At 37.6% G+C, this 16,853-nt stretch overlaps 1 protein-coding gene across 11 annotated transcripts in view; it reads right to left on the reverse strand.

The window, feature by feature from the left end:
• The window catches only part of LRIG2 (leucine rich repeats and immunoglobulin like domains 2), a 66,473-nt gene that overhangs the window by 20,542 nt on the left and 29,078 nt on the right, over window positions 1-16,853 (reverse strand). For all 11 annotated transcript variants that reach the window (XM_070785888.1, XM_070785887.1, XM_019956792.2 and 8 more), the window contains 8 exons: window positions 6,049-6,114; window positions 4,602-4,676; window positions 4,313-4,447; window positions 3,628-3,771; window positions 3,361-3,504; window positions 2,753-2,896; window positions 2,403-2,546; window positions 115-195 (listed from right to left, as the gene is read on the reverse strand). In XM_070785888.1, coding sequence (XP_070641989.1) covers window positions 115-195; window positions 2,403-2,546; window positions 2,753-2,896; window positions 3,361-3,504; window positions 3,628-3,771; window positions 4,313-4,447; window positions 4,602-4,676; window positions 6,049-6,114 — 933 coding nt within the window. The remainder of the gene's footprint in view (window positions 1-114; window positions 196-2,402; window positions 2,547-2,752; window positions 2,897-3,360; window positions 3,505-3,627; window positions 3,772-4,312; window positions 4,448-4,601; window positions 4,677-6,048; window positions 6,115-16,853) is intronic.

The raw sequence follows: 16,853 nt of genomic DNA on the forward strand, positions 1-16,853 counted from the left end.
TAGTGGATGAGTCAGAAGGCTGACTTTCTAGCCATAGCAAATAGATACAATCCAATCACATTTACAACTGATTCTTGACCTTTGTAAACATACATAAATGTGAAAAATACATACAATTTAGTGAGACTTGTGAGTCCAGCAAAGGCTTCACTAGCATCTTCTATGGCCCATGAAATTTCATTGTTTCTTAAGTTTCTGCAAAAATGTCAAGGATAAACAGATTATTTTAGTCAGCATGACCATCACACCATCAGGCATCATCCTGAATGCTAATTTTGACCCTTATATTAAAGGTTATTTATGATAAACATTCCTCTTTTTGAAAAATACTGAGATAAGCATGTAAGCGCTAATTCTCATAAGCTAAGAATTAAGCCAACCTTGATAAATACATTAAGCAACCCCCTAAGAGTATTAATCTTCCTAGTTAATAGCCTGTAACTGTGTTAGTTTATTAGAAATTAATCAAGGACCTACAAAAAGCAGGAGGAATTCAAGATGCAAGGTGTATGGCTTACCAATCTGATTTCAGACTGATGGGATTTGGGGTGACCCACACCTTCCCCTGAGACCTCAAACCTGACAAAAACTAATGTCAATAGAGAGCTTCACAGCTCAAAAGCAATTAAACACGACCCCTGGGAAGTAACAATGATATACCCATGTGCTAGAGTGATCACTCTGCTTTCTTTAAAAGAAAAAATATGAGTCTTTTAAAAATTCATTCTTCCATTCTCAGAAGGTACAACTGCACTGCACCTTGTCCTCATGGAAGAAATCCAGTCAAAGATATTTAGTCACTTTTGTTCCTTAAGTCATCTCAGAACAAAGCACAAAGCTTTTGCTTTGTAAGACATATGTAAAGTTATGTGAATAACAGTAAAGAGATAGATCACTCTTCCCATTTAGCTATGTCTTTACTTGAAGTGAAAGCTACAAAAGATCTTATTTTACCAAAGAATAAACAACTGATGGCTCAACTCTGCAGCACTCTGCACTCCTCCGCAGAACTCACTCACCAAAGTGAGTAACAAGTATATCTACTCTGACAAGAGCATTGATCCAAAGCCAGAATATTTCAGATCTGTTCCTAATTCTGCCTTAACTATCTTTGTAGCATTAGTTATTACTGCTGCAATTACTTTCCTAAGCTTTAATACTAAAAGTAATAATCAGTGCTGTACTAAAAGAACCTGTCTGCCATCCCATGCACTGCCAAAAGGCTACAGCTGCTTCTAATATAAATTCCTAAAGAAATAAATTCCTGAGATTGCACTGATCTAATTTAACCTCTGATAATGTAGAAAAAATAAGCATTTTTAATTTTTCAAGGTCAAATCTAAAGGAGGACTATTTCATTAAGTTAAAAAAAAAATCAAACACATACTTGTGCACCCACAGACGCCTTCACAAAATCATCATGCTTTGTCACTGATGGTTAGGTCCCCAGGTTTGGAACTTGCCTCTTTTTTAAGTCCATTTATCAACTAAACCTGATGACCAGAGAGTCCCCTAAGGTTCTTGAATAACCTTAACAATCTACAAATTCTACTAATTACTCTTACTTTATTATGCTCTATGTTTGAGATTACTGTATCTCATTAAAATATCTCTTCATTCAATTATATTCCATGATAAAGATAAAACATTCAACTTACAGAACCACAGAGTTGAAATTGCCTTTTCCAACTATCTAATCCTATGTCCATCCTTCACTGAACAAAAAGATAAAGAAAAAAATAACACCCAGGAAAGGTTAAGTGATTCCATTTGTCTGGCAGTAAAGTAAAAAAATCACACGAGCTTTAGTATAAAAAAGACCTGGGTTCTAATCCTGGCCCAAACATTTACAAGGGATATGACTTTAAATAAATCATTTTAATCTCTCTGAACTTCAGTCCCCCAATATGGAAAAGACCAGTAATATCCTAATACTCTGAAAGCCCTTAACCCATATCAGATCATTAATAAATGTTAGTTTTTTCTGTCCAAAATCATGCAGCAAATTGTTAACAGTAGCAGGTCTCCTGCCAGAAATGTTCCCATAATATATCCTGCATTCTTCTGAATGAGAAGCGGTAGTTCTGGAATACTACTATTAGCAGAAGGTCAGAAGAGTAAGAAAATGTGCGTTCTTGACACTAGCAACTGTGTATTATTCCACAGTAAGAGATGCTCTGTTGTTTAGTTAACTCAGAATTCAAGTACAAGCTGAAATCACTAGAGATAAGTAAAATTTATGTACAGGGATAGAGATAAGCAAGACTCTCTTGCCCCACGACATAGGAGAGAAGAACTGCAAATATTAACATACATAAATTTGTAGATTCATTAGTTATTTTGCTTCACTGCTTTAAAAAAAAAGTCAGCAAAAAAAACCCCAAAAGGACAGATGTACTTACAGTGTTTGTAGATTGGAAAGAAACCTAAATACACCATCAGCAATGTGAGTGACTCTGTTGTCCCCTAAATTCAATCTCTCCAGTAAGCTCAGACCCACAAAGGCAGATTCATCCAGACGGGTCAACTGGTTATAGGACAAATCACTAAACACAGGAAACATGGTAAACAAGGTAAAGAATTCACTCTCTTTCAGTTCAACTTTCATATTCTTACTCTACTTACATGATAGATTTAGGGCTTTCAAACTTCTAATAAAAAGGGATATTAGATCTCATTACTAGCCATGGGAATGACTTACTCAATCTGCTCTAGTCTCACAGCCCCCACTGAAATCCCATCCCACACTCACAGTTCAGACAGTCTTTGGCAGAACTCCCACGCATCAGGGCTGATTCTTTCAACAGCATTCTGGCTCACATAGAGCTGCTGTAACATTCGCAAGCCGTACAACCACCCCTTGTTCACTTCTGTAAGGTTATTATGCTCTAGTTCTCTGCAGAATTTGAGAAAGGAGGAAATATGTTTTAAACAAGGCACTGCAATGGGAGATTCCAAAATCTTCATTAATGCTTGAACAGAGAGCCATACACTTTTGCTCAACCCAAGTGAACAAATTCTTTTCATAAATGTTACTTTAGATTTAGTGCAAGAAAGTGGTGAGACTGTCTAAAATGTATCTATAAAACAAACTCACCAAAAGATATAGTATACCTGGTTCTAGATAAATTCTGATAATTTTCACCTACCAAACATTAAGGGAATATAAACATTTTAGATGAAATGTTTGGAAAAATGATAACAAAAGTACTGGTTAGATAACAAAGCTTAAAGTTTAACTTATTTCACGTAAAAGCTAAAATACTTTGTTATAATTAAAGTTACTATCCTAGCTGTTTAGCACTGAAAAGTCCAAGACTCCTTTCCTAACAATCTCCTATTCTAGTTCACAGTACTTACAATTCTTCCATGTTATCCAAGCCAAAAAAAGCTCCATCCTTAAGTTTGCTAATTCCATTCCGTTGCATTTTCAAAGATCTTAAGGAGTCAAGCCCTTGGAATGTGAGGCCCTCCACAACTTTAATCCTGTTTCTTTTAAGTTCCCTTTAAAAAAATTGTTTTACAGTCAGAAAACCGGTTTGCTGATTTGCCCTAATAATAATAAAAACAAACAGACACTGTAAGAAAAAAACGATCTTCTTATAATCAATCTATTCAGTTACTCACAAGAACTGGAGGTGAGGTAGCTTGAAGATCTTGGGTGGAATCATGCTAATTCTGTTCCTGTTTAACTTCACCACTAATAAGGAACTTGACAAATTGTCAAAGCAACCAGCCTCCAAGACGGTTATCCTATTATTACTCAAATTCCTAAAATGAACAAGGTAACGACAAAAAAAATTTAATGAAACTAAATAAACATTCTACCACCAGAAAGCCGCCCCAAGTCTATGACTGAGTCCCAGTTCTACCACTTAGCAACTGTAAACAACTTTACAAATCATGTAACTGCTTTTGTGCTTCTTCAACACAAAACAAGGGTAATACCTACTTCATTTGGGCTGAAACAGTGTGAACATGTTTTGTAAACTGTAAAACACCAGCATACATACTAATTATCATCATCATCACACAGAGTAAGCGCCTATTTAACAGACCACTACCATTTATCTTTTACAAAACTGTTAGTAAAACACAATCCACAATTAAATCTCAAAACTTGCCCTGGATACTTAATATTTTCTGTAAATAGGGTACTCTTTCTTCAAGGGCACGGAAAAAAACAAAAAAATCTAACTTAAGTTTGTTTCATACAAGCAAAATCACAATGAACAACAGACATATCTGGGTACCAATGAATAATAAACATGCACTTCAAAGTAAATCTAGTTGAAACTCTTATTTTACTTACAGATACTTAAGTTGCATGCGAGGAAATGAAGATGTCTTGATTTCTGATATTTGATTTGAGCTGAGATCTAAAGTCTCGAGAGCAGGGTAAAACTGGAACACTTCTGCATTTATTTCTGGGATTATATTATGAACTCTACAAAACAAAGATTACATTGAAGCTATTGCCAGGGATCCACCCTAGAGCACAAAAATAACTACGGTTAACAACAAGGGTCCCTAAAACAAAAATTAAAAAACCGTGTACTATTCACAATTTAAGTAGAAGACCTGACATCTTATTTACTTACAATGAGAGGAGAGTAATATTAGAAGTTGGTTCTCCAAAATACGGGATTTCTGTTAGTTCATTATAATTCATTTTCCTGGATAGGAGGAAAAATAGATTTAAAAATTTAGTGAGGGAAATGTTACCTCTCGAGTTCTAGTTTCTAGCTAATACATATTCTTTAGAATAGACACCACATTTGGAAAAAAAGCCTATGACCGAGAATGAGTCAGACTAAATGTATTCTACTGAGAAATTAGAAATTTTAATTAACAAGTTTTCCTAGTATAGAACTATAATTTGATACCAACATTTGAAAGGTTGGGAAATATTTTGCAACACTATGTATTTTTAATTCCCAGCAAGGTTCTTTCAATAGTTATGTAAGTTATTAAATACAGTTTTAAAATATACACACACCAATTTTTTTTAAGTTACTCCAAGTTAGGGAAAGCTGTTTGAGACCACAGACCTAACAGATTATCTCAGTTGTTTTAGTAGCAAATCTAATGCAATCACATTTCACCAACCTGGTTTTCAATCTAGAATACAGCAACCTCAACAATCTAGAATACAGAAAAGAAGCCAGGAGTAAAATGCCTCCAATCAACCAAATGAAGTAACGAAGTCCATGCAATATATAATAAAGCTCATGCACTTCCCACTGAGCATTTTCCTTTCCTCAGGGCCTACTCTTGCAGCTAATAAACTTGTTAATTGTTCATTCAGTCTACAGCAGATTAGAGGTGGTCAATTTGAGGCAAGGAAGAAGAGAATGCAGAGACAATGAGAGCTCAAAGTACCCTCTGTCACAAAAATATTCAAAAGAAAAACTCATCTGAGATTCTGGGGGGTGTTTAGTATAGAGGTAAACAGTTGTGCCTCTGAGAATATCACAATGCAATAACTACATTAATAATATTTTAGAAAATCCTCTCCAAAAACTAAGTAATAATACATTTCAGTACTAAAGGAAAAATGTCAGTGAAGTAGAATATTGAATTACATTAAACAACATACTTCACATGATACCAAAAATATTGTATTTCATATAAATTTACTTCAGACATGACACTTCCACCTCAGACAAGTCAAAGGGTAAAAGATAAATAAATTTACACAACAGAGAGTTTTAAGGCTAAAACTCTGGCAAAATATATATATATACACACACACACTCATCACTCTAAAGAGGGGAGAAATCTTACTTTAGGGCCCTTGGAAGTAGAACAGTATTGCTATGTAGTTTACAACTGGAAATCATCAACTCAATGGCATAATACCCAAAGAGTTTGTGATAGTAACAAAGCTAAACGTAAGTTTAGGTTTTTAAACATATTTTAATCTAAGGTTTTCTTTCCTTCAAATTTCTTTTGGTGACATTTTTGGACTGAATATTCTGTAATTCCTAATTCAACAAATCACCTCAAAGAATTTAATGTAAATTTAAGTAAATAAAAATAACTTACACTTCTTGTAATGTTTGAGACTCCAAGCTGATGTTCCAGTTAGACAACCGATTATGACTCAAATCCCTAAATGGAGGACAAAAGACCATTCTTAGGTTAATGTTGGGAATCACACTTAAAGGAAAGAAAAAACAATGAAACTAAAATAGGAATTTAAAAGCACTACCAAACATGAATCTGAGTAGCACAGATAAAAAAGTGTTTACAAAGGATGAATAAAAATTCATCTAGATTTCAAAACAGCTTTTTCAGTTTTATTGAGGGCTTTTTAATTTTTGTTTTTACTCACTAGGAAATACATTCAAGTGGTTCAACAATCAAGAAGTTATAAAAGGATGCACAGTAACAAGTCTCCCACACTCTTCTCCAGTCATTCAACCTTCCTCCCCAACATCAAGTGAAAAATATATTAATACCATTTTTTTATAGCCTGTCAGATATACCAGAAAAATTTTATACAAATGGTAGAATAATTTACACATTATTTTGCCTCTTGCCTTTTTCACTTAACAATACATCTTGTAGATCATTTCAGTGATATGGTTTCTTCATCCCTTCTAGTGATTATACTTTTTTATTATAATGAACTATATTCTTATTCTATATACTTCTGAAAGAAATACATTTTAAAGAATAAAAATACATACTTGTAAATTAATATAAACTTCACATATGTATTACACTTTAATTATAGATAAACTTGCAGATGGACTGGATTTCACAAGTCAAGACAGTGAGTTTCTATTTTAGAATTGAGGTTGACCACATCCCTGATAGAGATGCAGTCTTCCTTAAAAAAAAAAAAGGGGGGGGGGTGGGAATCTAGCTTCAGAGAAGGGGAATTCATCTCACTCCAAGTTACCTTAATGATGATGATAGTAGTGGCAGCAACAGCTAACATTTATTAAGTGCCATGCACTCTTCTATGCACTTTATACATATTAACTGTCTAAATCCATACAACAACCTTATGAGGCAAATACTTTTACAATCCTCACTTTCCCAACACAGAAACAGATGGAGAAATGAATAATTTGGCAATCCAAGGTCACACAGCTAATAAGTGAGGAAGTTGTAATCTTGAAATTCCATCTCACTTCTTGTATTCTTGAAATTCCATCTCACTTCCATCATATACAGCAGAGATTTCACTGATATTTAGTCATGAGTCTAAATATTTAAATAGGCTTAAAAATTCACCTTGATGCTTTCTGGCATCTTTTCAAGGCTGAGATGGAATCCAGCCCACACAAGCTGTCTGCCCAAGAGATGTATTATACATTACAATATGGCTAGCAATGGGACACACTAGAGACACATTACAGATCACTTTATCTCACTGTGCCACCATGGGCAGCTGACAGATGCATGCAGTTTGAACGATGTCTCTATCACAGCAGAACAATTTGTTCTCAGCTAGATTCCTGTCTGTGCATCTGTAAAACCTAGCCACTTTCATGTAAGAGCCTAATTTACACCATAATGTAATTAAGGCTAGATCCAACCATCACTTTTTCACATAGTTTTAAAGCCTTTTTCATACAGTTCTAAAATCTATATTCTAAGATACGTGGCACCAGATATCAGCTCAAAGACACTCATGAATGGAGGGATGTGCTAGAAAATGTTAAGAAATAAAAATATGAATTCACTCCACATAAAAATCTTATATGCACTTTCTTTTATTTAATTTTAATTGGAGAATAATTACTTCACAATATTGTGATGGTTTTTGCCATACATCGACATGAATCAGCCATGGGTATTCATGTGTTCCCCCATCCTGAACCCCTCTTCCACCTGTCTCCTCACCCTCTCCCTCTGGGTTGTCCTAGAGCATTGGCTTTGGGTTCCCTGCTTCACACATCGAACTTGCACTGGTCATCTATTTTATATATGGTAATATACATGTTTCAGTGCTATTGTCTCAAATCATCCCATCCTAGCCTTCTCCCACAGAGTCTGTTGTTTACATCTGTGTGTCTCTTGCTGCCCTTATGCAGACACTTTCATCCAATTCACACTTGTTACTGAACAATAAACACAGAATTTCATATTAATACAAGCGAAAAGATATTTATTTATTGTGGTGCTTCAACTGAAGGAGAAATTCAACTGTTCTAATTTAAGTTAGATACTCCATATTCTGCTTCAAGGTGGCTGGTCTGGCAAACAGAGAGCTAACATCATCTGTATAGTAGGCTACCACAGTATGATTTAATTTTATATTTCATGCTTTCTGGAAATTAGGTTTTTTTCCTTTTACAGATTAAGGGCTTTCATTTTAATCAGTGCCTCTAATGCCTTTCCAAACCCTAATCTCCTTGACATTATAACTTTTGGCTGTACGATCCCCTACAGTTCTCTCATGGATGTCAATGATGATCAGACAATCAGTTTTAAAGAAAACCATTATTAGAGAAATCTAAAGCAATCAAATGAAACTCAACTTATATATAGTATAAACCACTATGTATTCAGTATCAGCGAAAACTGTCCAGTGTCTTGACTGGAGTAAAGAATAATTTTCTCTGTATGTTTGAAGAACTTCTAAGGATTTTCAGTGGAACGCAAAAGATACCTGAAAAACTCTGGAGCCTCTCTACAGACTAATGCTGTCTTAAGAATATACGGCTCATAGAACCCCATATAATGAGGCTCTCTGGACTTTTCTGCCACAAATCCACATAGTACAGATTAAAAAATACAGCAAACTGAAATTCACTCCCCGAAGTAGTACTATAATATAAAGCAACTAGTATAAATCATATACTGCTGCTGCTAAGTCGAGTCAGTCGTGTCCGACTCTGTGCAACCCCACAGACGGCAGCCCAACAGGCTCCTCTGTCCCTGGGAGTCTCCAGGTAAGAACACTGGAGTGGGTTGCCATTTCCCTCTCCAATGCATGAAAGGGAAAAGTCAAAGTGAAATCGCTCAGTCGTGTCTGACTCTTAGCAACCCCATGGACTATAGCCTACCAGGCTCCTCCATCCATGGGATTCTCCAGGCAAGAGTACTGGAGTGGGGTGCCATAAATCATATAAATCATATAGCTGCTCTATCAAAATACCAGGTTTGTAACTACAGTTATACGGACTGATCTGATCATCAGATATTTATGTAATAAGCGTTTACTGAACCATATGCCAGGTACTGTGCAAGTGCTAAGGTTACAACCACTGTCAACTTTAGTAATCTTTTTGTCTTTTTCAAAAGCAGCATGTATAGTACTCTGTGGAGTCACTTCAAAAGAGTAAACATGAATCCAACATCAACTCAGCTACTAGCCTTCATGGAAAAGGTGTAAATTAGCTTTTTTAAATCTTAATTTCACTCTGGCATTTAATGTTACATGGGCATGTGAAGGGGCTTCCCAGGTGGTCATAGTGGCAAATGCCCACCTGCCAATGCAAGAGACATAAGTAGATGCAGGTTTGATCCCTGAGTTGGGAAGATCCCCTGGAGCAGAACATGGTAACCATTCTCCAGCCTGGAGAATCCCATGGACAAAGGAGCCTGATGGGCTATATAGTCTATGGGATTGCAAAGGGTCGGACACGAGTGAAGCAACTTAGCACACCCACAGGCATATGGAGGTGTGTGTGCATGCATGCACACATACATATACACACACACTTGCTCTCCATAAGCATGCCTTCCTTCTTTTTTTTTTAAGTACTCCATAAAGCCCAAAGAAGACAAATTTGAAGACTTCAAATATCAGATATAAAAACCCTTAACAATTTGAATAGTTTTCAAAATTAAGGTCTCTCTCACTATTGTTGCCAATATCCAGTCACTAATTTCATTTAATTCAATAAAACTAATGCTAGTTTGTTTTTTAAGTGAAAGTCCTAAAATGGAGAACTGTCTTTCGAAGATTTTCCTCTTGAAGTATCCTTAAAATGCACTTAAATAGGTGAAGCAATTTAATGCCTCATAAACATAACCTAAAGAGTCTAGCTTTCTAACAGTCAATAATCTTTATTTTTTAACAGCACTAATATCTGAATATTTACTGATATGATATTTGGAGAATAAAGACCTGAGCAAAGGCCTTAGCTCAGTGTTATACTCAGCTCTCACTCATGCTAATCTACTGGGATGCAGCTGTAATAAAAGATGAATTATTTAAGTTCTTGATATCATGTGGAGCCAGAGGTGCCATTAATGCAGCCATTTAGCATCATCAGGGTGTAAATAATTTATAGGATGTGCAGAGCAATCACAACAGTCTGAGGAGAATCAAGTTCTGCAAACTAATTGCAAAGAAGTCCTGTAGCACTGGAGACACTGGAGTTTTCTTCTGTCCAGTCATATATGTACATTTTTGAGCCATCATCAATATTTTTTGTTTTTCAGAATATGTAGCACTAATAGTTCTGAACTGTGAACTTCAACAATAATAAAATTTCTGATAAAGGGGCTCTTTGCAAAAGTTACAAGATAGTAACAATATATATTAAGTCCAATAGTTTGGGTATGACAATGCTTTATGTATTTATTCAGTATAATTCACTTTTTTTTTCTGTAAATGGAAATCCCTGTTTTGCTAATTAGAGTGTATCCAGGATAATTTATTTTTAAAAATAAAACTCAGGATTATCATTTTGGTAAATTATAGCACTATGATTTAACAGGCTGATGTTCAATCAGCCTTAAGGGCTCTTGGAGTACACTAAAGACAAAGATTCCAAAACAACTCGAAATGCTGTCTGCTTTTAGGTTTACTTTTCGTTTACCACTAACGGCTGTATACAAAGCTATCCTTTCCTGGAATTGTCAGTCTTCCTGTCTCTAACAGTACTACTTGCATTTTTTTCTAATTTGTTGATTCTTATCAACTACCACAGGCTAGAAAACCCAGTGCGTCTTAGAACTGTCTGAAACAGGAGTAAATGAGATAGATGTGTGTGAGACTATAGAAGCTCCTTTACAACTTAGTGCTTCCTGGAAGCACTTTTGCTTTTTTGGTTGAACTGTCAATCCTAAATGAAATCAACCTTGAATATTCGATGGAAGGATTGATGCTGAAGCTCCAATACTTTGGCCACCTGATGTGAAGAGCAACTCATTCGAAAAGACCCTGATGCTGGGAAAGACTGAAGACAGGAGAAGGGGATGACAGAAGATGAGATGGTTGGATGGCATCATCACTGATTCAATGGATATGAACTCTGGTGAACTCTGGGAGATGGTGAGGGACAGGGAGGTCTAGGGTGCTGCAGTCCATGGGGTAGCAAAGAGACGGACACAACTTAGCAACTGGACAACAAAAGGCAAGGCTGGAGATATTGGGCAAATATCTTTTAGTATAAATAAGACTGTATTATGGCATGAAACATAATGCTACTCCAAATTAAAGTGTCTATCCATCATTTGCATTACTTATTTGCAATACATTGTGTAACACTTTTTGCTGCTGCTGCTGCTGCTAAGTCGCTTCAGTCGTGTCCGACTCTGTGCGACCCCACAGACGGCAGCCCACCAGGCTCTGCTGTCCCTGGGATTCTCCAGGGAAGAACACTGGAGTGGGTTGCCATTTCCTTCTCCAATGCGTGAAAGTGAAAAGCGAAAGGGAAGTCACTCAGTCATGTCCGACTCTTAGCGACCCCATGGACTGCAGCCTACCAGGCTCCTCTGTACATGGGATTTTCCAGGCAAGAGTACTGGAGTGGGGTGCTACTGCCTTCTCCATGAATATAAAAAGATGAAGGTGGTAGGAAAATGGGAGCATTAACTTCAAGAATAAGAGGCATATCTTATTTTCTTCCATTATCTTTCTCAGAGATCTTAATGACTGAAAATATTGCTTCATTGTGGGGACCAAACAACAAAACAAAAAATACAAATTCTATAATTACATTTAAGAATAGAGTTTCTGCATACCCAGTCTTTGTACCTGGGGCAACTCATTTAACCTCTCTAAACTTGAGTCTTATCTACCATTAAATAAGGATACTATTAATAGTAACAACCTCAGTGGATGGCTCAGATGATTAAAAGAATACAGATAAAATGTTTAGAATACAGGTCAGTGTGTAAACTGTAGGTAGTCACATAATTGTTGTTCAGTCACTCAGTTGTGTCCAACTCTTTGTGACCCCGTGAACTGCAGCATGCCAGGCTTCCCTGTCCGTCACCATCTCCTGGAGCTTGCTCAAACTCATGTCCATTGAGTTGATAATGCCATCCAACCATCTCGACTTCTGTCGTCCCCTTCTCCTCCCACCTTCAGTCTTTCCCAGCACAAGGGTCTTTTCAAGTGAGTTAGCTTTTTGCATCAGGTGGCCAAAGTACTGGAGCTTCAACTTCAGCATCAATCCTTCTAATAACTATTCAGGGTTGATTTCCTTTAGGATTGGCTGGTATGACTTCCTATCTGTCCAAAAGACTCCCAAGAGTTTTCTCCAGCACTACAGTTCAAAAGTATCAATTCTTCAGCACTCAGCCTTCATTATGGTCCAACGCTCACATCCATACATGACTACTGGAACCACCACAACTTTGACTGTATGGATCTTTGTAGGCAAAGTAATGTCTCTGCTTTTTAACATGCTGTCTAGGTTTGTCATAGCTTTTCTTTCAAGGAGCAAGCGTCTTTTAATTTTATAGCTGCAGTCACAATCTGCAGTGATTTTGGAGCCCAAGAAAACTAGATTTGAAACAGAATGGTGCTTCAACACTATCACCTCTTCTAAGTATTTATTTTTTTGTATACAAAGGCATAATCCATTCCCCAAAGTAAAATCTTTTTTTTTTTTTTTGGTCATGCCACAGAATGTGGGATCTTATTTCCCATCCCAGGGATAGAACCCTCTGCATTGGAAGCACAGAGTCTTAACCATTAGATCACCAAGGAAGTCCAGGCAAAATTTTAATTAACTGGAACTACTCCCTTAAATTAGTTTATTACAGTTAATAAACTATATATTGCTTCTGAATTCCAATTTCATGAGAAAAATGTAAGTAATAAGGCAGTCCATCAAAGATTTGGTCAAATTATTGAGGTATAAACCTACATCACAAGGGCTTCCCGGGTGGCTCAGTGGTAAAGAATCCACCTGCCAATGCAGGAGATGTGGGTTTGAGCCTTGTGTCGGGAAGATTCCCTGGAGGAGGAAATGGCAACCCATTCCAGTATTCTTGCCTGAAAAATTCCATAGACAGAGGAGCCTGATAGGCTATAGAAGTCCATGGGATCTGAGAGAGTCAGACATGCCTGAGCAAGAAACCTGTATCACAAGATGTTTTAGAATAACCCAGTAATACTTCTAAGAAACCATTCTACATATACAGCCATATAATTATTAAGAGATACCTACCAGTAACAAACGCTTTACTAGCATGTGAGATGAGTGCAACTGTGCGGTAGTTGGAGCATTCTTTGGCATTGCCTTTCTTTGAGATTGGAATGAAAACTGACCTTTTCCAGTCCTGTGGCCACTGCTGAGTTTTCCAAATTTGCTGGCATATGGAATGCAGCACTTTCACAACATCATCTTTCAGGATTTGGAATAGCTCAACTGGAATTCCATCACCTTCACTAGCTTTGTTCGTAGTGATGCTTTCTAAGGCCCACTTGACTTCACATTCCAGGATGTCTGGCTCTAGGTGAGCATTCACACCATCGTGATGATCTGGGTCATGAAGATCTTTTTTAAACAGTTCTTCTGTGTATTCTTGCCATCTCTTCTTAACATCTTCTGCTTCTGTTAGGTCCATACCATTTCTGTCCTTTATCGAGCTCATCTTTGCCTGAAATGTTCCTTTGGTATCTCTGATTTTCTTGAAGAGATCCCTAGTCTTTTCCATTCTGTTGTTTTCCTCTATTTCTTTGCATTGATCGCTGAAGAAGGCTTTCTTATCTCTTCTTGCTATTCTTTGGAACTCTGCATTCAAATGTTTATATCTTTCCTTTTCTCCTTTGCTTTTTGCTTCTCTTCTTTTCACAGCTATTTGTAAAGCCTCACCAGACAGCCATTTTGCTTTATTGCATTTCTTTTCTATGGGAATGGTCTTGATCCCCGTCTCCTGTACAATGTCACGAACCTCATTCCATAGTTCATCAGGCACTCTATCTATCAGATCTAGGCCCTTAAATCTATTTCTCACTTCCACTGTATAATCATAAGGGATTTGATTTAGGTCATACCTGAATGGTCTAGTGGTTTTCTCTACACTAGTAAAGTAATGCTCAAAATTCTCCAAGCCAGGCTTTAGCAATATGTGAACAGTGAATTTCCTGATGTTCAAGCTGGTTTTAGAAAAGGCAGAGGAACAAGAGATCAAATTGCCAACATCCGCTGGGTCATGGAAAAAGCAAGAGAGTTCCAGAAAACATGTATTTCTGCTTTATTGACTATGCCAAAGCCTTTGACTGTGTGGATCACAATAAACTATGGAAAATTCTAAAAGAGATGTGAATACCAGACCACCTGACCTGCCTCTTGAGAAACCTGTATGCAGGTCAGGAAGCAACAGTTAGAACTGGACATGGAACAACAGACTGGTTCCAAATAGGAAAAGGAGTATGTCAAGGCTGTATATTGTCACCCTGCTTATTTAACTTATATGCAGAATACATCATGAGAAACGCTGGACTGGAAGAAATACAAGCTGGAATCAAGATTGCCGGGAGAAATATCAATCACCTCAGATATGCAGATGACACCACTCTCATGGCAGAAAGTGAAGAGGAACTCAAAAGCCTCTTGATGAAGGTGAAAGTGGAGAGTGAAAAAGTTGGCTTAAAGCTCAACATTCAGAAAACGAAGATTATGGCATCTGGTCCCACCACTTCATGGGAAATAGATAGGGAAACAGTGGAAACAGTGTCAGACTTTATTTTTCTGGGCTCCAAAATCACTACAGATGGTGACTGCAGCCATGAAATTAAAAGACGCTTACTCCTTGGAAGGAAAGTTATGACCAACCTAGACAGCATATTCAAAAGCAGAGACATTACTTTGCCAACAAAGGTTCGTCTAGTCAAGGCTATGGTTTTTACTGTGGTTACGTATGGATGTGAGAGTTGGACTGTGAAGAAGGCTGAGCACCGAAGAATTGATGCTTTTGAACTGTGGCGTTGGAGAAGACTCTTGAGAGTCCCTTGGACTACAAGGAGATCCAACCAGTCCATTCTGAAGGAGATCAGCCCTGGGATTTCTTTGGAAGGAATGATGCTAAAGCTGAAACTCCAGTACTTTGGCCACCTCATGTGCAGAGTTGACTCAGTGGAAAAGACTTTGATGCTGGGAGGGATTGGGGGCAGGAGGAGAAGGGGACGACAGAGGATGAGATGGCTGGATGGCATCACTGACTCGATGTACGAGAGTCTGAGTGAACTCCGGGAGTTGGTGATGGACAGGGAGGCTTGGCGTGCTGCAATTCATGGGGTCGCAAAGAGTCGGACACGACTGAGCGACTGATCTGATCTGATCAGTAACGCTGAGGTTGAACAGTTATATGAAGACCTACAAGACCTTCTAGAACTAACACCCAAAAAAGATGTCATTTTCATTACAGGGGACTGGAATGCAGAAGTAGGAAGTCAAGTAACACGTGGAGTAACAGGCAAATTTGGCCTTGGAGTATGGAATGAAGCAGGGCAAAGGCTAATAGAGTTCTGCCAAGAGAATGCACTGGTCATAACAAACACCCTCTTCCAACAACACAAGAGAAGACTCTACACATGGACATTACCCGATGGTTGACACTGAAATCAGACTGATTATATTCTTTGCAGCCAAAGATGGAGAAGCTCTATACACTCAGCAAAACCAAGACCGGGAGCTGAATGTGGCTCAGATCATGAACTCCTTATTGCCAAATCCAGACTGAAATTGAAGAGTTTGGGGAAAACACACTAGATCAGGCAGGTATGACCTAAATCAAATCCCTTATGACCATACAGTGGAAGAGAGAAATAGATTTAAGGGACTAGATCTGATAGATAAAGTGCCTGATAAACTATGGATGGAAGTTGGTGACATTGTATAGGAAACAGGAATCAAGACCATCTCCAAGAAAAAGAAATGCAAAAAAGCAAAATGGCTGTCTGAGGAGGCCTTACAAATAGCTGTGAAAACAAGAGAAGCGAAAAGAAAAGCGAAAGAGAAAAGGAAAGAAATATTCATTTGAATGCAGAGTTTCAAAGAATAGCAAGGAGAGATAAGAAAGCCTTCCTCATCAATCAGTGCAAAGACATAAAGGAAAACAATAGAATGGGAAAGACTAGAGATCTCTTCAAGAAAATCAGAGATACCAAGGGAACATTTCATGCAAAGATGGGCTCGATAAAACAGAAATAGTATGGACCTAACAGAAGTAGAAGATATTAAGATGAGGTGGCAAGAATACACAGAACAACTGTACAAAAAAGATCTTCACGACCCAGATAATCACGATGGTATGATCACTCACGTAGAGCCAGACATCCTGGAATGTGAAGTCAAGTGGGCCTTAGAAAGCATCACTACGAACAAAGCTAGTGGAGGTGATGGAATACCAGTTGAGCTATTATTTCAAATCCTGGAAGATGATGCTGTGAAAGTGCTACACTCAATATGCCAGCAAATTTGCAAAATGCAGCAGTGGCCACAGGACTGGAAAAGATCAATTTTCATTCCAATCCCAAAGAAAGGCAATGCCAAAGAATGCTCAAACTACCACACAACTGCACTCATCTCACACGCTAGTAAAATAAGCCAGGCTTCAATAGTACGTGAACCGTGAACTTCCAGAAGTTCAAGCTGGTTTTAGAAAAGGCAGAAGAACCAGAGATCAAATTGCCAACATCCGAT

Source organism: Bos indicus, chromosome 3 (assembly GCF_029378745.1).
Source record: "Bos indicus isolate NIAB-ARS_2022 breed Sahiwal x Tharparkar chromosome 3, NIAB-ARS_B.indTharparkar_mat_pri_1.0, whole genome shotgun sequence".
NCBI classification, from domain to species: Eukaryota; Metazoa; Chordata; class Mammalia; order Artiodactyla; family Bovidae; genus Bos; species Bos indicus.